At 53.9% G+C, this 21862-nt stretch overlaps 10 protein-coding genes across 10 annotated transcripts; 6 read left to right on the top strand and 4 right to left on the bottom strand.

Annotated features, from left to right (window-relative positions):
• Positions 1–409: 409 nt before the first annotated feature.
• Positions 410–2083, top strand: SNOG_06433 (hypothetical protein; the record flags this gene model as incomplete). Its single annotated transcript, XM_001796752.1, has 4 exons — positions 410–444; positions 528–1413; positions 1464–1575; positions 1599–2083. 4 exons carry the CDS (start codon positions 410–412, stop codon positions 2081–2083), a joined length of 1518 nt encoding a protein of 505 aa, XP_001796804.1.
• Positions 2084–5721: 3638 nt separating this feature from the next.
• Positions 5722–5943, bottom strand: SNOG_06432 (hypothetical protein; the record flags this gene model as incomplete). The annotated part of the gene is made up of 1 exon (XM_001796751.1): positions 5722–5943. The coding sequence occupies one exon, from the start codon at positions 5941–5943 to the stop codon at positions 5722–5724; it is 222 nt and encodes a 73-aa protein (XP_001796803.1).
• A 41-nt stretch (positions 5944–5984) lies between these two features.
• Positions 5985–6566, top strand: SNOG_06431 (hypothetical protein; the record flags this gene model as incomplete). The annotated part of the gene is made up of 2 exons (XM_001796750.1): positions 5985–6033; positions 6379–6566. The coding sequence occupies 2 exons, from the start codon at positions 5985–5987 to the stop codon at positions 6564–6566; spliced, it is 237 nt and encodes a 78-aa protein (XP_001796802.1).
• Positions 6567–6614: 48 nt separating this feature from the next.
• Positions 6615–9250, top strand: SNOG_06430 (hypothetical protein; the record flags this gene model as incomplete). Its single annotated transcript, XM_001796749.1, has 5 exons — positions 6615–6657; positions 6818–6940; positions 7017–7384; positions 7432–7587; positions 7640–9250. 5 exons carry the CDS (start codon positions 6615–6617, stop codon positions 8702–8704), a joined length of 1755 nt encoding a protein of 584 aa, XP_001796801.1. The 3' UTR covers positions 8705–9250.
• Positions 9251–9446: 196 nt separating this feature from the next.
• On the bottom strand, positions 9447–12792 carry SNOG_06429 (hypothetical protein; the record flags this gene model as incomplete). The annotated part of the gene is made up of 6 exons (XM_001796748.1): positions 9447–9457; positions 9520–9676; positions 9955–11360; positions 11482–11591; positions 11642–12043; positions 12191–12792. The coding sequence occupies 6 exons, from the start codon at positions 12790–12792 to the stop codon at positions 9447–9449; spliced, it is 2688 nt and encodes an 895-aa protein (XP_001796800.1).
• A 565-nt stretch (positions 12793–13357) lies between these two features.
• SNOG_06427 (hypothetical protein) lies at positions 13358–14458 on the top strand (the record flags this gene model as incomplete). Its single annotated transcript, XM_001796747.1, has 1 exon — positions 13358–14458. One exon carries the CDS (start codon positions 13358–13360, stop codon positions 14456–14458), a length of 1101 nt encoding a protein of 366 aa, XP_001796799.1.
• Positions 14459–14740: 282 nt separating this feature from the next.
• On the top strand, positions 14741–15890 carry SNOG_06426 (hypothetical protein; the record flags this gene model as incomplete). The annotated part of the gene is made up of 1 exon (XM_001796746.1): positions 14741–15890. The coding sequence occupies one exon, from the start codon at positions 14741–14743 to the stop codon at positions 15722–15724; it is 984 nt and encodes a 327-aa protein (XP_001796798.1). The 3' UTR covers positions 15725–15890.
• Positions 15891–16943: 1053 nt separating this feature from the next.
• SNOG_06425 (hypothetical protein) lies at positions 16944–18788 on the top strand (the record flags this gene model as incomplete). Its single annotated transcript, XM_001796745.1, has 2 exons — positions 16944–18128; positions 18258–18788. 2 exons carry the CDS (start codon positions 16944–16946, stop codon positions 18786–18788), a joined length of 1716 nt encoding a protein of 571 aa, XP_001796797.1.
• Positions 18789–19522: 734 nt separating this feature from the next.
• SNOG_06424 (hypothetical protein) lies at positions 19523–20089 on the bottom strand (the record flags this gene model as incomplete). The annotated part of the gene is made up of 1 exon (XM_001796744.1): positions 19523–20089. The coding sequence occupies one exon, from the start codon at positions 20087–20089 to the stop codon at positions 19523–19525; it is 567 nt and encodes a 188-aa protein (XP_001796796.1).
• Positions 20090–20546: 457 nt separating this feature from the next.
• Positions 20547–21615, bottom strand: SNOG_06423 (hypothetical protein; the record flags this gene model as incomplete). The annotated part of the gene is made up of 2 exons (XM_001796743.1): positions 21267–21615; positions 20547–21202 (listed from the first exon to the last, which is right to left on the bottom strand). The coding sequence occupies exons 1-2, from the start codon at positions 21601–21603 to the stop codon at positions 20547–20549; spliced, it is 993 nt and encodes a 330-aa protein (XP_001796795.1). The 5' UTR covers positions 21604–21615.
• Positions 21616–21862: the final 247 nt, after the last annotated feature.

Raw genomic sequence — 21862 nt, 5'->3', positions numbered from 1 at the left:
CGCTGATCGCCAAGCAGAACAATTTATGCGAAACGAAGCCTGGTGTGAAATCTTACGCTGGGCATGTCTATCTTCCGCCTGGTACCGCCGACTTGGGCCAGGGTCAGGACTATCCGATCAACAGTGTGGGTTTCCAGGAGACATAGATCGAGGTCGCATTGGCTAATGCTGCGGCAAGTTCTTTTGGTTCTTTGAGGCTCGCAATGATCCCAAAAATGCGCCTCTCACCATCTGGTTGAATGGCGGTCCTGGTAGTTCGTCTATGCATGGCTTGTTCACAGAACATGGCCCTTGCCAAGTCAATGCCGATTCTAACTCGACGCGTCCCGCTGATTGGAGCTGGAACGAGAATGGTAAGTGAGGATGTAGAATGCTCTTGTGTGCAGATTGCTAAGCAGCAATAGTCAACATGCTGTACTTTGATCAGCCCGTGCAGGTCGGATTGTAAGTCAAAAGGGCTGAGAACCATCCCTTTTGCTGACTGATATTGATTATAGCTCCTACGACACACTCCAAAACATAACCAGAGACCTTGTCAGCGGTCGAGTAACATCCCTGGACGAGACGACACCAGTACCCGAGCAAAACTCTACTTTCCTTACCGGTACCTTCCCCAGCCGCAATCCCAACAATACTGCCTTCGGCAGCGTGAACGGTGCCGTTGCATCCTGGCACTTCTTGCAGTCGTGGTTCCAGGAGTTCCCTCACTACCTGCCCAACGACACTCGCATCTCACTAGCAGCGCAATCGTACGGTGGCCGCTATGGCCCAGCGATGATGTCTTTCTGGGAAGAGCAGAACCAGCGTATTGAAAACGGAACCTGGGATGGCAGCGACGGCGAGCAGTTCATCTTGCACCTCGACACTTTGATGATTGTCTCCGGCTGTATTGACCGGAAAATTCAGTATCCGTACTATCCCCAACAAGCATTCCGCGAGAATGGGTTTGGCATTGAGGCAGTCAACGAGACGATTTACAACGGCATGGTTGCATCCATCCCCGAATGCCTCGAGAGAATCCAAAAATGTCGGGACGCAGCTGCCATCTCCGATCCAGAGAACCTGGGTATTGACGCCGGCGTGAATGCAGTCTGCGAAGATGCTGAAACCTGGTGTCGCTCGAACATTGTCAGTCCGTATACTTCAAACTCTGGTCTAGATTACTACGACATCTCGACGCAATCGCCACCTTCATTCCCTGCTGGCTTTCATCAAGGATTCCTCAACCGCGAGTGGGTGCAGGCTGAACTGGGTGTGCCGCTGAACTGGACCGGTAGCTCTCCTCAAGCATCGAACGCTTACCGTGACATTGGCGACTACCCGCGTGATTCCTGGCTCGAGGATCTAGGCTTCCTACTCGACAACGGCATCAAAGTGTCTCTCGTATACGGCGACCTGGATTTCGCATGTCCCGTAAGTCAACCCCCACCTCCAAACTTACATCAAGCTAACACCATCCCCAGTGGGCCGGCGGCGACGCCGTGGCCAAAGCCATCCCCTGGTCTGGCTCCAACGCCTACGCCTCCGCGCAATACGCCGAAATCCAAACCAACGACTCCTACGTCGGTGGTGCTGGTGCGTCAACACGGTAATCTCAGCTACATCCGCACCTACCAAGCCGGCCACTGCCATCCCCTCCTACCAGCCCGAGACCGCATACAAAGTCTTCACGCGCGCCCTGTTCAATCTTGACATCGCAACGGGCACGAAGCCCACAGGCGCAGGAGCTAATTACACGACTACCGGACGTGCGGTGCCGGATGTGCAGCTCGAGCCGAACATGGGCGGTCTGAGCTACTGCTACACGTATGCGGCGAGCTCGTGCCGTTCGTGGCAGGTCGATATGATCCGCAACGGCAGCGCGGAGATATGCAATTGGTTGTTTGTGGATGCGAACTCGACGCAGTTGTTTCCTGAGGAGATTGCAAAGTGCAGGGCGGACTGGGCGGGGGGGAATAAGACGGTCACGAGGCGAGTGGATAGCCGGCCGGTATTCACGGGCGATGCGGTGGCACGGAGGGGAAGTTGGTTGTTGGTCGTGCTGGAAGTGGTGGTTTTGGGTGTACTTGGGAGGTTGTTGTAGGAAGGGTTGGGGGGAGGAATGTGCGGTATGTAGTCAGTGAAACCTACTTGACTGATGAACAAGTATTGGCAAGTCTTTCGAGCTGCAAATTGTACTGAGCACCTTTGTACGAGTCTGTCTGGAATGACCTCAAAAAACCTACCGTTTCCATCAGTCCAGACTTGACCGAATTGCAATTACCATAGGTCAAAACCAATTGCGCGTGAAGTTGTCGCGGAAGATTCCGATGCGGTCACTTTTACCTTGAAGACCCCGTGAGGATTATCTCAGGCGTGCAAGGATACCCTCGAGGTGTACTGATGGTGCAAGACCATATGTAGCTGCGTTCACCGCCCTCTAGATTCCACAAACCCTGCACATCTCCGTGCTACCTTGCCTCGATAATCTGTCCGACTCTTCCGCTTCCCATGCACCGTATCGAGCGGAGACGACTCAAGACCACACCCTGCGCATCGGACCATACACCTCCCCCACGAACTCGGTGTAATAACAGTTCCCGTCCAGTACGACCTGTCAGAGAACCCAATACAGCGGTCCACTTATCAGCACCCGCGGAAAGGCGTCCCGTATATTACTTCGGTGGGAGCACCGGGTAATCACACGCGCCACGTGTGTACTGGATTCAGCCTCATCAATCAACACCAAACGAGTCAATATTCGGCGTGCGGTGGTTCCGCATTTATGAAGCCGGAATAGAGTCCATTGCAGCGTCGCGCGTGTTCGGAATATGTCGGTGAGTGCGAAAGTTATTGCGAGAAGCAGACCAGCCGTTCAGGAAAGACGCCCGTCCTAGCAGTTTGTGCAGTGCATGTTTGTGGGACACGAGCACGTTTGGTGATACGAGCCAACCTTTGATGTTGTACTGCGTTGTGGAGAAACGTGCTCCCATGTCGGAATAGGCAGGAGGCAAGAAAGGGACGTAAGCGAGCGGGAGATCGATGCTCTGGTTTGGGTAAAGTTCCGATTGACATGCCTTTTCCAGAAGGTTTTGGAATGTCATCATTGCTGGTGGAGTGGTGTTTCGATACGCGCGCTCGGCATGCAAGCGCGCTCGAGATGCTCGAGTAGGTCAAGATCCAACACCTACCTGGAGCGAGATGGATGATGTAATACCGGCCGGGTCATCCACGTGGAATGTGGTCACAGCATTGTGGTTGTTTTATCGACGTCGAGCTAGCTGGTCGAGACCAGGAGCATCGCATGTCGTTGCCAGCGACGATGGAGGGGGTGATGCAGCGATCTGCACGAAAAATACCACGGAGGGAATGCTTACTGTAGTATAACGGCGTTGTCGCGACGTACGATCCACGAGGACCTCGTGTCTTCTAGGATGCCGCAGCTGACTGCATGTAGTGATCAGTCATCCGCAAGCGATGTTACACAGTGGAGCGTGGATGATGAGCCGTTGCAAGGCTGAAGGAGTGGAACAGCTTCCTGATTCGTTCGGCCAGATTGCGCCTGCCCCCTTGCTCCTTGCTCACTACAATTGAACAGCACCTCGTGTCGAAGATAAAACGCCTTTCCTGCTTGTTGGGAACCGTGCATACAGCCTCATGTACGCAGATGAGGTGAGCACTCGTCAATGCCTACTTGCTGGCTGTTTCTGCTTGACCCCCAACAGCCTAATATTAGGGCGCGGGAAGCGGTCAGAAATGGCTGCATAGGAAGCTGAGTTGCCCATCGGGTCTGTGCATACAACATGGATAAGGCGGACATTCAGACGCTCTACGGGACATTGGCAAGAAAATGTTTCTGCAAGGCTGTAGTGCACTGTGGCTGCAAAAACGGAATCTAGACGCATCGAGTCCGTAGTCTCTGAGGCTGGATCCACACGCTAGGGATGCATTGTCGTCTTCATGTCTTTGCAGTGACATTACGAGGTGTGCTTGTCGTCACTGTCTCGGACCGACGCAATGATGCGGCGGTCGACATGGCTTGCGCACTGGAGACACCGGCGATGATCAAGTGCAGTTATGTTTCAAGTGCAGTTATGTTTGGGAGGTTGCTTGGCAAATAACCCGAAGGATTTCTCAGGGCGTAATCACGCTGTTGGCTTTTGCAAGGCTGATCTCGTGTGCCAGGGCCCAGAGGACTGGAGAGCGGCGATCGATGACCAGGCAACAGATAACGCCAAGCGCCTTTCGTGAGTCGCATCTCTTGTGACTCAGTTGGCTTGACCATAGCGATGCCCCCATCCGGGGGCTGCGGCGTCTTGCGGCAGAGTTGGAAGCTGATATCCGGGTCCTGTGCCGTAGCCATGAGAGCGACTGTTCGAGCTGGGCAAAAAGAAAAACCAGTTCAGACGATATTTTCAGCAAATTGTGCATGGCGCGCACCGCAAGTCCACTGCGAGGGCGCGGAGCGCTTTGGCCCCTGAGTGCAGCATGGTTCACAAAGACGCCGAATATCTGCGGCTGGCAGAATCCAGAACATTAGGAGCGGGGTTGTGGTGCTCCCTATTACATGTGGCTGTTCTCGACGCGCAGTAGCGGGGACATGTCAGGTTTCGTAGTTGCATACCGGTAGATTTGGTTGTCTTCTAGAACGCCCGTAGAAAGTGCTGTTAGCTCGATCGGCCGTGTAGCCGAAACCTTGCAGTGGGATTTCTCGGCGAAGCCACCGGCACGTGCAGGGCGATGGTTGCGCACAAAATTTCTTAGGAGACGGATAGAGTTGCTGTTGAGCTGTTGTGTTACGCTGCAGAGACCCTGAAGAGGCAAGGGAGAGGCAAGGGATGGATCAAACTAGGGTGGACCTTCCCGACTGAGACATTTAACGAAATTCTACAGCCTACTGGTGCCTTAGCTTGAGCTATGAGTAGACGCAAGCAGCAGTGGCGAGCAGAGTAGCTCTAGAGAACGGACAACGATTGTGGACAAGACTGGTAGAAAAGTAGGCAAGACGACAGCGCTAAGAAAAGTAAGTAAAAGTCGGTGGTCGGTTTCAGCGATGCTGATGACGCTCCCTTGCCTTGGATGGACACTGGCGGAGACGTCAGATGCGTTGGAAATTGGAAAGACTGTGGTCAGCTAAGTCGAGGGGTTGATATCAGAGCAGCATATCTCGGTGTAGGATGCACGGTCGTTCGAGTGGGGACGTCCACGGATGGTAGTCGCAGCTATGCCCAGTTTTGTAAATGGAATGCACAGGTTGCATATGCTGCCCACGACAACGTCGCGACGGAGCTCGGAATGCAGACCGCGAGGACTCTTGAGGGCACTGTGCGTGCCCGACTGTACACCAGTTGTTAATGCAAGCTCGGGCCCAGGAGAAAAAGGAAGGGAGAAGGAGGACGAGCTAATCAGGGCGCGCGGAGAGCGTGGCCGGTCAGCAACAACGCGGTATTTCGGCTTCACGTGGAAGCCGTCGCGCGTGTGCTAGGGGACGAAGTTTATAAGGAGAAGGGATGTACGGAGGCGGCGGCGGAAACTAGATGGTGGAGATGGATACCTAAGGTACTTTGGGAAACACGATGGGAAACTATGGTTCCGGGCGGCAGAGCAGTTGACGGCGATTGCACATGGCAGCCCTTGCGGAAAAAGTGTTTCAGAGGCAGCGAGGCTTATGCAGATCAGACGGGAACGCGACATGGTGTGGGCAGTAAATTGGCCGATGTCTTGTGATGTCCGGGGTACAGCTCATGGCCAGGCTCGAGCAGAGTCGGCATGGTGCAGAAGGTGGAAGACGGATGCTGACTGTGTCTGTTCGGAGTGCGACCGACGGCGAGCAGCTCTCAAGCGCAATGATGCGGGCGCGGAGGATCTGCAGGTGCTCTGGCAGGCCAACATGGTTGCGAGAGCGTCGGCTGGCAGAAGTTTGGCTGCATGAGTCGTGGCGGAGACGATGATGCTGTTCCACATGGCTGCGAGGGGCGGGTATATGTCCGTCCAGCGTACTGGATATGTTTACAGCCCTCGCTGTGCTCTGTGCTGCTGTGCTGCAGTGCTGCAGTGCTGCAACTACTCAAATGCTGCCGCGCTTGCCCACGGCAGCGGCCCACAGAGCAGATGGGCATGCTACCGAGCTGCGAGCATAAGACAGAGAGGCTGCGGCAGGGATGCTGACTCCGTGGTGAGGTGGTGAGGGTGAGCAGTGCACGAGAGGCGCCAACGTGGTGGACTGGTGGACTGCGCTAAGCAAATCGTGGGCTGCGAGGCACCTTCCAGCTCGACTAGCCTGCAATTGGACACGCCGACCAGACGTCTTGCTTCAAAACTCCTGGGCCTCCTTTCGCAGCCTCGATTGCCCTTCTTTGCCCGTCAGCCCTATCAGTCCGCTGCTGCTGCGTTGCGTAGCTACACAGTACATACGCCGCCCACGCCCACGCCCGCCGCTCGCTGTCGACGTCTGCCCGCCGCTCGCTGCACCTGCCGCCTACGACGTGCCTACGACGTACCTACCTTTGTCCCCCGCGCCCGTCTGCCCAGGCCGCCCGAGCAGCCCCCAGCGTGCCTTCCCAATTCGCCCGTCGATGCCTTCCTGAAGCCCTATTGTTATCCCGCCCACCGGCAGTCTGCCATTGTAGCCCGCCATGGGTCAGAGCAACGGAAAGCCCGTCGTCTTCACCGACCAAGGTCCGTACCAGCACGAGCATGTCTGCGTCTGCTGTCTGCTATCTGCGAGCGTCATGGGCCACCATGCATATCAGCCTCCGCCTATCGCCGTCAGACGCAACACCACAGCACCTGCCACCTGCCACCTGCCCCCGAGACCAACACTGACCATGCCCCGCAGTGAACCTCAACCACTTCCGCCTGCTGCGAGTCGTCGGCAAGGGCGCCTTCGGAAAAGTCCGCATTGTCGAGCGAAAAGACACGGGCCTCACCTTTGCGCTCAAGTACATACGGAAAGATGAAGGTCAGTCATCCATGACATACATCCTCGCCGTCGTCATGCCACCATACCGGGCCCTGATGCTGACGCCGTGTAACAGTCGTACGGTCCGAGAGTGTGCGCAACATTATTCGCGAGCGCCGCATGCTCGAGCACCTCAACCACCCCTTCCTGTGCAATCTGCGCTACAGCTTCCAGGACATCGAGTATCTGTACGTCAGCCTGTTCGATAAGCCCCCCACGTCGAGACTAACCCGCCGCAGCTACATCGTCGTCGATCTGATGAACGGCGGCGACCTGCGCTTCCACATCTCGCGCAAGACCTTCACCGAAGAGGCTGTGCGCTTCTGGATAGCACAGCTGGGATGCGCTGTGCGGTACATCCACCAGCAGGGCATCGTGCACAGGGACATCAAGCCCGACAATGTGCTCCTCGACTCGGAAGGCCATGTCCATCTGGCAGACTTTGTATGTCCCTTACCGACGTCTCCATCTTCCGCGCTAACACCACGCAGAACGTCGCATCCGACTTCACCCCGCACAAGCCCCTGACCAGCAAGTCCGGCACCCTCGCCTACCTGGCCCCCGAGGTCTACGAGGGCAAGGGGTACTCGTGTGAGGTCGACTGGTGGTCACTCGGCGTGCTCTTCTACGAGTGCATCTACAACAAGGTACGTCGGCTGCTTCATCCCCATCCCCACCCCTCAGTGCTAACCGTCGCAGCGACCCTTCGAGGCTGGCAGCCACGACTCCTTAGCCGCTAAGATCCTCAAAGGCGAACCCACTTATCCCGTCACGAGCCCGCCCGTGTCGATGCCGTGCTTACACGCCATCAGTTCGCTGCTGGAGAAGAACAGGAGGAAGCGCATTGGTGCCATCAGCTTCGAGTCGTTCACCGACAACCCCTTCTTCCGCCCCCTGGACTTTGAGGCCTTGGAACGCAAAGAAATTGACCCTGTCTTCATTCCTTCGAGCGACAAGACCAACTTCGACGCGACATACGATCTGGAGGAGTTGCTGCTAGAAGAGGCACCGCTCGAGGCACGAGCACGGAGACAGAAGCCCAGAGAAGCATTGAAAGATGACGCCACCGATCAGGAAATTCGTGCGGAAGAGCTGCACAGGATGATCGAGACCCTCTTCGAGCCGTTCAACTACACTACAGTCGCTGACCAACGCCCAATCGCTATTGCTGTCACAGATCCCGTCGACTCAGTGGGCGGATCAAGAACGAGCGGCCATAGCAATAGCGAAACCACACCAGCATCCACCACATCCCAGCAAGATCCCTGGGGCCGTCCACTCGCGACAACGAAATCTCAAGACGTCGACATTCACGGAACTCGCTCGACGACCACCGCGCGCTCTACGACTCAGTCCCCAAGCGGCAGCCCTCCGCTGCCCACGACTGCACTCCACCAGGCCGGCACGGCCGGCACGGCCGACTCTCCCACGTCTCAGCGCGGTGAGCGTGCGGATTACTTTCCCGCGGACGGTTCCGAGCCAGTGCCGCCTTCATTCTCTCGCCCCATGAACACTCGCCCACGTGGCTCACAACGGAGCACCAGCATGGGCGGAGGCGTACAGGTAGTCCTCAACGAAACCGGTTCGTGGTCTGAAATGGCTAACCAGAGCTCTGCGCTTGTACAGAACCCTCAAACTGCTGAGAAGCCATCTGGCATGCTTGGTTTTCTGAGCCGTAAGAAGGGACGAGACAGGAGTCCCAAGGCGAAAGAGAGGGGTGTACTAGGCAAGGAGGGCGCTCGGGTCATCATCAGCAACACTTGAACCTCGCCCGCTGCATCGCCTATGGCTGCGTGCGCAGCTCGACGAATTCCCTTACTCTGACATCATACCCTCCGAAGTCGATTTCATTGCGCGGCGTTCTGGCGTTGTTCCGGACATTTCTATACCATGTCGCAACATTTGTTCAACACTCGACCGACGCTTCGTCTTCGAGACTGCATATATTTGCATATACCGCGACCTCCCCTGGTGTATGGGATCAGAGTTTAACCAGGATGATATCACAGCGGATCCGGCTGCTAGGCTGGTCGCGTCGCAATATCCAAGATGAGGATACTAGAGGAGGGGGACTATAGAGTGATTTAGGGAGCGGCTATCTATGGGGAGGCTGTTGTATTTGTATATGTGACGAAGAAGAGTCAGACACAGACATGATTCAAGAGGACCTAACGCATTATTTTGGAAGAATCCACGAGCATTTATTGTCCCGCAACGCGATAAACATTGGACAGGCCACTTAGTCGTCACATTTGTTTTGGTAGACAGACATTCATCAAATACCCAACCATTTTTACAGTCCACCAAGATTGCTCCCATCTGTCTCCAAATGTCAATGGCATAATAGCCAAGAGAACCATTTTCGAAGATAATTAGACACAGACAGATGCAGTAGAGGTCGTCCATCTTCACCGCTCCCGCAAACATGAAACTCAAAACGCATGATTGCCGTAAGCCGCACGCCCCCCCTCTCCCCCTCTCCAAACTCACCTCACCCTTCAATCTTTCAATCGCAATCTACCCAGATACTCGGGAACGCGAAAACACAACCCTGGCAACTGACGGCCGTACGTACGTACCCTTCGCATTGACATTCGGGCAAAGGTCCTTTTCCGTCCCTAGCACAATGGGCACATCATCGGCATACCTGCTCTGCAAGCGGACGTTGTACTTTTCAGACAATGAACATGACTCGTGTGTGGTAGCGGGCTTGGCACGCTTAAGCTTGCGCTTGCGCTTGCGCATGGGCATGTGGGGATGGCGATGGGGATTAGGGATATGGGGATGGATGGATGGATGGATGGATCTCGCGTATAAGGTTTGGGGGAATTGAGTTTGTCGGCTCGGAAGCGAGGAAGGGGGGGAGGGGCGGCGTGTGTGTGGAAGTGAAAGGACGGGGATACGGGAAGGATGGATGTTAATCTGTTGGGAGGTTTATTGTTCAGTGCAAGGGATGTATTGTATCTACTTTGTTTCTACCATATGCGTTTAGCTACCATGGCATACCGACTCACATGTCCGAAACTCGTGCCTCGTTCGCGTTCGACATCTTCTTTCTTCTTCGCCTTCTCATCCCGGTCGCGCAGTCTCTTCAGCGTCTCGGGGTCGTCGTCGTAGATGTGTTTGCGCGCGTTGTCGTCGACGTCGACGACGCCGAAGCCGCCGATGCGCTTGCCGCCTGTTTCGACGTTGAGCATTTCGCGCTCTTGCATGCCGTGGTAGCGCTTGCGGGCGACGATGAGGAGAAGCATGCCGAGGATGAGCTTAAAGGCGAGGAAGATGAGGTAGATGACGAGGAAGACGATGAGCATGGTTGAGCCGGCGATCAGGTCGTCGAGCGTCCAGGAAGAGTAGTGGTACCATGATTGAGATGGCAGACCCGCACCAAGAGACGAGCGGCCGATAGCGCGGCGGAATATTTGGTCGATGTGTGCAAAGGCGGCAGTGGTGGCTGGCGACGACTCAGCGTCAGAGGAGAGCGACGTCGAGCTTGTCGGCAGCGGAGGCGGCATGTGCATAGCGACGAACATGTGGTAAGTCTGAATGGCTGCACGAACGAATAGGCATGACAGCGGAATGACTGGCAGACCCAATCGTCGTGTAAGGTTTGGGTCACTAAACGCGTTCGAGTAGTAATCCTTGGCGAGGACGTCAAAGAACTTGCTGTACACCTCTGGCTTGTATTGGTTGAACTTGGTGATGTAGGCGTGTTTCAGCCAATCGACCACCATCTCACTGCCAATGACTAGTAGAAATGGGTTTAGTACCTGAGCGACATACTTTGGGAAGATGGTGAAGCTCATAGGCAGGATGCTTGATGCCGTAAAGGCTGGGGGAGTGGCAGATGACGTGAGATTGCCAGAGGTAAACATTGCCGTCCACGACACGTCGCTGCTTCGGATGCTGAGGCCGCCGACCTCTACTACGTTACGCATAGCAATGATCAGCAACATAAGCCATAACTGAAACCGCTCGACAATGTCTGCGCATGTGATCTGGAAGAGGTTTTCCTTCTCAAACTTCTTGAACACGGTGCTTTTGATCTCCACAAACTGGTTCGACATTAGGAGGGTTAGAAGTGCATTCGAGTACGAGTTGACAGCGACATTCAGCGTGATGACCTGATAGAACAATGCCGTTGCGTGTGCAACGGTGTAGACCGATGCGAGGATGAACATGCCGAATGGACGCAGCACCTTGCTTCTACCGTCAGCGTTACGATCGAGCGTCTCGCGGGAAAACAGGCATTCGAGAACATCCTGGCCAATCGCCGAAAGTAGCCTGTCGCACACCTCAAGTAGATTGTATATCACGTAGAGCTTGATTGCAGACTGCCCACGAATGCCGTGGTACATCCGGCTCGCATCAAAGCGCATCAGTAACAAGCAGCTAAAGACAATCAAGAGCCCTTTCAAGATGTCTGCTTTATGGCTTGGCATGAGTGCAGATGGCGTGGACTTGGTGCGGCGATGGCGGAAACGAGAGTTGCGTGTACGTCTTGGACGAGAGTCTTTAAGTTCTGGAAACTTGAAAGTCGTTACGGTATCTCCGTTTGGCCTCCCCGCTGCCGTAGCGGTTGCGTTCGAGGATGCCCTTCGTGACATTGGCGGGGGCATTTCCTCCGCTGGAGTCGGCGGTATAGATGGGGCATCTGTCTGTCTCCGTCGGCTCAAGAAACGTGGCAGGCCGCTGTATACGAACGCCCAGATATCGCGGGCTTCTTTGATGAGGACCGAGCCCCACCACCTGACCAGAATGCCCACAGCAAGCAGGAAACGCAGCGGCAGAATCGTCAACGTGTGCATCCAGGCATCCAGACAAGCAAGCGCGCCAAAGGCCAGGATACCCTCAATCTTCATTGGTATCTTCATGAAGTTGATCAGGCGCTGATACTTCAGTTCGGAGGACTCGTACGGGAAGTCGTCATCCGAGGCCCGGTATATGTACAAAGGAGATGGACGACTTGCTGACAGCTCAAGGGACAGAAATGTCGGCATGGACATGGGCGGTAGAGGCAAGGCTGCACGCATAGGCGAGAACAAGTCCCGAATCTCGCGGCCTTCTTTGCGCCTGTCTTGTGGGGCAGGCTTCGACAGCCCTTCTCTGTGGTCCACATTCAGCGGTGCTGGCACATGCCTACTTCGGCGGTCCTCTCCGTCGTGCGCATGTCGAGATCGAGACGTCGATTGTCTACGTCGCACGACCGATGGTGTTGTAATAGATCGAGACGTCAAGAGTGGCCGACCATGCCTCAACTCAGTTGCGGGCGTTCTGATAACGACCACTTCCGTCTCTTGCTTGCGCTCCCGGCTTTGTGATGCCCCCCTTCGCCTGTCGCCTCTTTCTGTGCCACTTGTCATCACGGGACGCTCCAAGACCACACCCAGCACTCTGCTATCTTCCTCGCCATCCGCATCTTCGCCAGGTGTTTCTCCCTCCAGTACCTCTTCCAATATCGGAGTCGCTACTCGCATGGGAATGCTCGCGGGCTCGCTGGTGAGCTCATGGATCTGACGTGGACTGAGCTTCAGGGTTTTGTCCTGCTCGGAAACGCTGCTCTTCCTGCGTGCATCTCCAGGCCGCTTGATGGGGCGTATCTTTTCGCTTGTGTCGGACAGTATAGCATCTTCATGCATGCTTGTACGTCTGCTGGTCGAGCTGGCGCTCAGACTTCCGTTTGGATCTGCCCTGAAGGTGTTCGTGATGACCTGTAACGGCCTCCCCTCCCTGGCTTCATCGTCACCGTGGCCGTTCGGTAATGCCACATCATCAGGTTCTGGCGACAAGGTAGGCGTAGGCAGCTGCCCCGTGACACGTCCTTCACCGTCGGTCCAGATGTCTGCCCCATTCATGGCGTTTGGGGATCAGAAAATTGCGTGGGTGCATGTTGAGGTGGTTTGCATTGTAACAAGTATCGAAACTCGCTGAAGCTTGGGCGGTGTTGGCCCAAGCTTTCCCTGACGTACCGCGGTCCCGCTCCCGCTGGGCTCCACTTTTGACCCTTGGAACCTCCACGAGAAGGAAGTCGGGTCTCTGCCATGCAGACCTTGCCTTTGAACGGGTCAGTACTGACAAACAGACTGAAGCAACCGGTGGAATATTCTATGCATGCGGCGCCCGAATGCGCCTATCCATCGCGCGCTACCGTCATGGTACCAGGGAATCAATGGCATGGAGCCCCTCATGTTTGCGACAACTCGGGTTCGTGGTTCTGCATTGAGATGCGTTGTCGTAGGCATGCCATAGTGACGATATGAATAACAAGGTGCAACGTTTAAGGTGAGCATGCGCATTGACCCCTCATCATCTTTTCATAGCGACGTGCTACCGGACTAGGCAGCAGTGTCCTTGCACTCCTTGGCATTTCGCATACGCGCGACATAAAGCTCATTTCCTCTCCTACTAACTCAAAGCAACATGGTCTTCTCAAGTTGCTTCGACAGCACTCCTAGTTCCGTGCACTTCACTTCATCTCCAGCCAGCACAGATGACGTCGCTCGCGCCAACGGCCGGCAAATCGATTCTGGGGTTTCTCGCCTGCTCATGCTACCGAAAGAGCTCCGTCTCGAGATATGGGCCTACGTCCTTACAGATTCTTCTAGAGAAAAGCCCGTGCTCCACATCAGTCGATCATTTGCGGGCGTAAGCATATCAGGCAAACGCTACGGAAACTCGCTATACAAACACTCCAAGCGTCCTGAGATAGAAACGAGATTCCACGAACAACCAAAATTATCCGTTGGTGCCAATCTACTACGGACGAACCATCTGGTTTATGGCGAAGCACTTCCAATCCTTTATCATTCTGTCATCTTCAGTCCAAGGGATCTTCAGGGCATCTTCCCACTATTCATTGAGAAACTTTCATCATTTGCCAAGTCGCATATGCGCTTCATCAGACTGCCTGTCAGCCGACATCATGGACGATCTACTATATACTTCTACTGGGCGCTGACGTGTGCTCAGGTGGCCAAGCTGAGTGGCTCGCTGCACCTGGTAGAGCTAGAAGGAGAAGACACAATATTCACCGACACAGGCTTCAGGCGGTGCGCGATTATCAGCCCACTACTTAAAATCAAGGCTCCGATAAAGTTACTTGGACGTCGTGATGCTGAGTTTCAGAAAGTGCTTGCGAATGCCGCAGTGGAGAAAGAGGCGAGAGCAGGCGTGCGCGAGACTCGGACTATCACGATTGTTGCAGGCCCCGAGCAGATGAGCGAAGACCGATCTAGGAAGAGGCCATACCTACAAGAGTTGCCTTTCAGAGAGCCACAAGAAGGCACCTCTTCGCGAACAGCCGATGAGCAAGAAGCAGCTCATGATCTGGGCGCCTTGTTGGGCATTGAGCAGTCAGAGAGTGATGATCTTCTGGAATGGGATATGCTGAGCATGACAAGTGCAAGATCCAGTCTATCGCTCTGCCATGCAGGATTACGGTATGAAAACCAGTCGGGACCAGGGGGTTCAAATGACGGTGATGATGACGGCGGTTGGGAGCTCATCGATAATTGCTCTTAGATCTGACTGCTCGACTTTGTAATCAAAAGTGGAAGAGGCCGTGATCTTGTAATACAAAGTTTCAATTGGTCCATGGCAATGCCTGATTACAAGACGTTGGATTAGTGATCCCTTGATCGGTCGGTGTAAGGGGAAGAAGCGCTAATTGGGGTCTGCCGAGGTAAGCTACTTAGGCGTCCAGACTTGTGCTATGCGACACCATTCTGGATGTAGGTCAGATCGACTTCAACGTTCTTACATCCCATCTTGTAGCCAGAAAAAACTGTGTTCCAGCTTCGCAACATGTCGAAGCCATCATCGTTAACGCTCACCGAGCAATTGGCCTTCAAGCCTCAGAGCAACAGCAATGAGTTTGAGACGGTACACCCACCCTCACCAATGGGCAACCCGTTGAGAATAGCATATGGCGGTTATGCTCTCGCCATGGGCTGCAAAGCAGCGTATTTGTCCGTTCCCGCAGGCTACCACATATACTCCATGCTGGGACACTTCCTTGGTCCAGCATCTGCCGACCACCCCTTGCGCGCCAGAGTACGCACCATCCGCCAAACACGCACATTCGCAACCCGCCAAGTTGAAGTCAGCCAAAAAAGAGACGGCGAAGAACGAGTCTTGTTCATCGCAATCGCTGATTTTCAAGTCCGCGAACCCGCCAGTCTCCTAGAATTTTCCACGCAACCAAGCATGGAGTACACTCATCACCAAAACCTTCCCCGCCAACAGGAAGTCTTTCAAAAGCTCTTGCAAGACGGAAAGATTACCAAGCAAATGCTAGACGGCCACGAGAAGACCTTCGGCCTTATGAACGACATCTTCGACCAACGTCCTTGCCCTGAAGCTATCTTCTCCCAAAACCTCTTCGGCATCGCCAAATCCCTGCCACACACGCAGGACCACCTTCCCGTAACCGAGCGCACAACAGCAGACTGGTTCCGCTGCACCGAAACCATGCCCGAACCCGTCGACCACATATCCAACCTGGCCTTCCTGATCGACGGCGCCATCGCCTTCCTCGCGCTGTCATTCAGCCACCTGTGGTTCGAAGATGTGGCCGCGTGCTCGAGTCTGGACTTTGCCTTGCGCTTCTTCAAGAGCGGGGATCAGGTGGATTTGGGCGCCTGGCATTTGCGGGAGATGAAGACGAATGTAGCGGCAGAGGGGAGGGCGTTTGGAGAGAGTTGGATTTGGGACGAGCAAGGCAGGGCGGTGGCGAGTATGAGCCAGCAGAGTATTTTGAGGCCGCCGGTCAAGAAGGGGAAGTTGTAGACGATGGCGTCGAAGCAAAAACTAGCTCTAGCTTTTCGAGAATATTAATACATACCGCGACGGATGGGAGATAGGACAGTGCTCAGGGGTGATATGTTTAGAGATTCGGGAGTCTTTGGGTGTGGTAGATGTAATATCAGAATGCAGAGAATTCCCTCCGCAGGAACTTTGTGTTTAATACAGACACCCGCCTTGTTCTGAATTTATCAAGCTTAATGAGCGTAGGCTCTTTCAACTAGGATGAAAATCGACTGATTTGCAACGCAGAAGGTACTTGACTTCGGCCTCTCTTACTTCCAGTCTTTGACCGTATGTTTGCTATCCTCTTTGTCTTAATTCTTACCCTCGTGAATGATCTTGTGTTTGTTCTCATGCTTTCTTTTGCTGAAGATGCTTTTTAACAGTTGATATGATTTTACTGTCACATAGCTGTTGTTTTAGTCAACCTCGTCATAGAGATGTAATTCCCTTTGCACTGATCAGTATTGACAATCGACTTCACTATATAATTCTCATCCAGCTATATCAGCAGCCCTTTAACATTGCTGGAGGTATCAACAACTTGGGATTGGCGAGCAACGCGGCTGGGTCGACACGACAATTTCAGGATAACCATCCAAATTGCCGTAACGTACCCTTAGAGATTCCAGCAAACCATGGCAGCAGACCAGAGCCATCTAATACCGCAACGAACCAGCCGACTACATCAGACGGTACGGGAACATCAATTGGATAGTGATAAATCCACTTATGTGCTGTTCCTTTCCGTTACTATGGGTGCCGGCAGATGAATAACGTCGCGAATGACGTTGTTCATCCACAGCGCCGCCGTATTCATGCTTTCACTGCAACCCTTCGCCAAACTACTAGCACGTCAGCACTCCCCTATGCCATTCCCACGGCCCTGCCCTCCAAGCGTTTCCTAATTACAACTGCGAGCTCGAATCTACTACTTAACTCTCTCTCGCTGGTATCCTGTCGCCTTCCACACAGATCAGCACCCGAACTCTACCATCTCTACTACACCTTTGCCAAAATTCGACACTCAATTGTGTCGCGCCTACTGGAATTCTCGTTATTAGTCCTTAAAAAATCTTCTAAAGGGTTGTATTGCCTGTCTGCCTGCCACGCGAGAGAGAGCATACTCACTGATAACTGCCCCAGTCTTTCGCTCTCCTCGCAACTCCACCCTCCAACCAACCCCTTGCACCCCAGCACAATGCCCTCCACCGAGAATGGCAGCGCCCTGAATACAGTTACTACGACTACCCCTCCGACTAGCTGGTCCAACACATCCATGCTCGCTCAGTCCGCCCCTTCTTCCAAGGCCTCTGACCATGCCCCAGTGACAATCGTTGCATCCATGGACAGTATCCAGGACGGCGACTTTCGATTCATGATCAAGGCCATCCTTCTATCAATTACAATTCTCGCCGAGCTATGGCTCGTGTCAGACTTTGTAAATAACTTCCTCATGATCCTCGTCGTCATTGTCCTACTATGGACAGTATGCGGTGGACATGCATCTCTGTGTGCAGTCAAACGTGCATCAGCAACTCCAAACACCTCTCCGCCCGTCACCAAGGACATGGGGCCATGGCTTTCGAACGTCATTACTGCTCCGCTCATCGAAGTCATTGAGGTTGTGGACTTTCCCATCGGAATCGCGGAAGTTGTGGACTTCTCCGAGATGGAAGCAGACTACATCTCTCCCGTTTCTACCCCCTTGACCGCAGCATTGCTCTGCGACACTGAAGACGATCAGGGTTTAATCGCCTGCATGAATCGAATTGTCCATGCTATACATCACGTCTGCGTGCACGAGCTCACCACAGCTCACAGCATAGCCGAAGAGGCTGAAAATGTCTTCCATCTTAATGAGGAGCAAAAGGTGGCCCTTGCCCTCCGCAACGAGACCCGTGCTCAAGGCGATGTCTTTCAAGGACTTCCTGTTTCTCATGCGCGCATCGACAGCGCCCACATATTGGACTACCTTGTGAATGAGCATGGGAATTCAAGTTTCAAGGAGAGCTATACCGCTATGGCCAACGCTCAGAAGTGTTTTGAAAACCACCACATAGATGGAGGCGAGATCTTCTATGATATGAACGCATCAGTGGCTAGTCAGTGTGACTGGGAGCTCTGCTCACTGGGACGCTCCGTCTTCGGTGATGCCAGCGACATGAGATTTATGCTGGACCATTTGAGAGATGAGCTTCCTGCTGAGTTTGTCCAAGAATTCGAACAGTCGCCTTTTGAGTCGCGCTACCGTGGACGCGACCGCATTACGAATGCCAACTTCTGGCATAATCAACTTACTCTGCAGTGGTATAAGATCAAGACTGCGAATACAGCTATGCCGGTTGAGAATTGGGACGATACTATTAGGGCTGAACACGATCGTGTAAGGCGATCTACCCCTGCCTATCCCGACATCGAGCGTGGCCTTGAGGGCCCGTGTTCCCGTTCTAGGTCTTACCTAAATGAATCAGAGGATTATATCATAAACATCGGGATTGCCGAGTATAATCAGTACTGTGATTACGAGAACACAAAGTTGTCGCAGTTGCAGAAGAATCTGGACGCCCGTCCCGGGAACACTCAGTCTCCGAATCAGAACCACATTTTGAAATGGCTTTTCAGCATGGACGAGTGCCAGCAACTCGATCCAAACGCGTTTGACACCTGTGATTGCGGCGTCAAGGCCGTTGTCGAACTCAAAGTATATCGCGACAAGGTCGAACATGGCCTCATCCCCGCAAGCTTCTTCCTGCAGGAATTTCCTATTTCCTACGCTCCGCAAGAAGTTGTCACTGCTCGATGGAATATGAAGGATGAAAGCAAAGAAACAACCGACGATGATTGCATCCCTCGATGCCAGAAGATCCTCCTAGGCTGCAAGCTCCATGAGATAGTCTCCCAACAACATCTTTGTCTTGATCAACACTTCAGTCGACGACATAAACAACCGCATCAGCGATCCAGAAGGTCTACTTCCTGCTCCTGGCCAGATGGTTTCGACCAAGTTCCCGTTCGGATATCACACGGCAGCCGCGCTTCCTGACGATCCCTTACGACATCCTCACCAAGCGATGCGAGCATGGCCACCCGGAATATTCGCTTTTTGGTCCTTCGTGCCAGATCTGCTTTCCCAAGTATCAAGCGGAATTGGTGAAGAACCAAGCTCTGGGCCGGTCACAGAACGTCCACATCGACCCTGGCTTCCGAAACGTTCCTCCACTGTTCCAACTCTGTCGTCCACCTGGTTGTTAGTCTGCTTCCTCGTAGCCATGCGGCGTACCCTGGCTTCCGGGCTACTTGTCGCCTGTATGCACCCATCCCGGCGCCATCACCAAAGGCTTGGTTTGAGCAGTGAACGCCAAACGGTAGTCCTACCGGGAGAACTACAGGAGCTGACATGTCAGCATGATGGTTCTTATAATCATAGCCCTGTGCAATAACCCAGGACGCTTGGGTTATAGCTAAATGGTCAAAAGAATATCCAAAAACAAGATAAAATCATCAAAAAGCAAACAAACAATCTTAAGTTTGAACTCATAATCTTTGGTTGTACATCAATATAGCTTCAAGAACATACAAATTTGTTTTCCTGTCTAGGTAATGCACTGCGAAGTGGGTGAACCAAGTACTTGAATTTGACAAATCTCTTCCAATTGCCTTCCGCTGATGTATTCGCAATGCTACATGCCCCAACTAGTTCTTTTGTAGCCATCTCAGCATCCTCCCTCCACAGCCAGGACCATCTAACCAGTTACACACCAGACACTGCCTCAGCCTTCAATCCTTACGATCTCTATAGCGACTCCGCCAAAACTCCTCAACACCAAACTCATCCATTCCCTCCAACCACACAGCAACACCAACCGTCCCATCGCCCCTGACCTCGATAGCTTCGAAGCCTTCAAACCACACCCGCGCGCCTTGCGGAATCGGCGTGTCGATTTCCAAGCCCTGCTGCACATCATACAGCGGCGTCAGCGCCTCCAGAATCCAGTCTTTCTGCTTCTGGAAATATGCGTGCAATTGCTCGACGACGTCGGCTACTAGTAAAGCATCCCCGTCGGAGCGGCGCACGGCGACCTCGTGCCAGGCTGTTGCAGGTCTTTGGATATCCTGCAGCGGTGAGGAGTCCCAGCCTTCATACTCGCCGTACACTTGCATCGTGAAGTAAATCTCTTTCACGGGAGGCGTACATGCGGCTTCCAGGGCGACGGGATGGTGATGGGTATACGGTGTGAGCGACGGCGCTGGTTTTGAGGCATCGTCTGCTACACGGATGGTGGATGGGTCTTCGAATACAGACCATCGCAGGCGGGAAAAGGCGGTCGAGTTGAAGGCAGACATGATGGCTTGACTGGAATGGCGAAGAGTAGGGGCCGAGTCTTGGCAGTCAGTGATGTAGGGTGGTGTGGTAGTGGAGCAGTTGCTGTAGGATTTAAGCCTTGCTAGGGTCACGGCCAGGCTGAAACAACGCTTACTTATTGCATACAGCAATCTACTTATCTGAGCTCTAACCCATCGTTGCAAACTAACTGTACAGAGGCATTGCGACGACTCTTACAGAATAGTGATGGAGAGTAGAAAGACTGTGCTTTGTCCCATGGAGAGTTCAGCTTACTCCAGGAAGTTTTGAAGAGTCTTTTAGTTTGCTGAAATTCATGACTTTGGGATGTAGAGTTTGCCGATTATAGGCAGCCGGACATTGTTGCACTGAACAAAGATGCCCATGTAGCATTATCATCAACGATGAGCAGTAATGGAACTTCCTCGTCCTCTTCTCTTCTCTTAACCTGGTTCCCGTTTACCAAAACTTCGGAAAGAACATGGGCGTCTCCCTCTTCCACTTCTGATAATCCTTCCTGTCGCCATACTTCTTATCATACTTATTCTCGCTCAACGGCACCCCGCTCACCTTGAGCAGCAAAAACGACACAAACGCCGGGCTCGCCGCGCACAACCCGGACACCAGCATCTGGCTCGCCGGCGACCCACTCAAGCCCAGCGCAGCCTGCGTGGGCTGGCGAACAAGCAGACCCGCAGCAGCAACCGCAATGCCCGACCACAACGTCGCCTCGCCAAAGTAATTCGGATGCCTAGATTTCGCCCACAGGCCATGCGTCAAGAACTCTTCGGAATGCTTCTTCGCCTTCTTCCCCTCGACCCACGCGCTCTTCTGGCGATCGGCCGTGACTTCGAAGCTCAGGCCGAAGACGAACAGCGCGAGGCCGATGATATCTGTCAGATAGGGGCGCGCGGATATCGCCGCGCCCAGGGCCGATGTAGCGTATGCGGAGCGCGGGACGGCGTTCACGAGGATGACGGGCAGCGTACAGAGGGACACCCATGTTGCCTGGGCGAAGAAGGCGACGAAGAATTTCGAGGGGCTGCTGCGGATCTTGTCGAAGCGCGAGTCGCGGCCCGCGTCGGAGGAGATGCGCTGGAAGAGATAGGATCCCACTGCGCGCATGTCAACATATCGTTCTTCAAGTCACACTTCGTAGTAAAGGCGTATGTATATTACATCGTAAAGCCCACACCCCCACTGCTGCGCTTAGAAGCGCTTGTCTCCACCACCACGTTCCCTGGCCTAATCCTTTGCTTGAAAAGTACTCAGATAGCCCGCCTGTGAAGGTTCCTGCGTTCTTTGCGCGCAGGTACGGCAGGAACAAAGAAAGAGCGGTACATGACAGATACGTCACGCTGCCACTTAGATCATAGTACCGCTCTGTCTGCGCCGTAATCGATGGGACAGCAACAGCTGCCTGGATGCCATATGCCAAACCAACAGCAGGGACGAGAGTGCGGAGCAATGGGGACTTGAACGCCGTCGCGCGGAGGAGGGTTTGTAGGAGCGTCATTTCGAGTGGTGTCGCGTGGGGGATGAGGACAAGCAACCCCTCACCACGACGCGACCGAAAGCCCTTTATACATTCCACCGACAAGTGACGCGTCTGGGCTAGTTCGGTCCCATTGTCGGCGCGAACGATTACACTATTTAGTCTGGGTGAGCGTAGGATGGTTGGAGATCTAGGCTGGGCACTCGATCGACATTCAATGTCGTCAGCACGCTTATGCAGGGCCGCGACAGGGGTGAGCTCCATCATCGCCAAAGGCTTG

The sequence above is a fragment of the Parastagonospora nodorum genome (genome assembly GCF_000146915.1).
Source record: "Parastagonospora nodorum SN15 chromosome Unknown scaffold_9, whole genome shotgun sequence".
NCBI lineage: Eukaryota > Fungi > Ascomycota > Dothideomycetes > Pleosporales > Phaeosphaeriaceae > Parastagonospora > Parastagonospora nodorum.
This window is presented reverse-complemented; position numbering and strand designations above follow the sequence as displayed.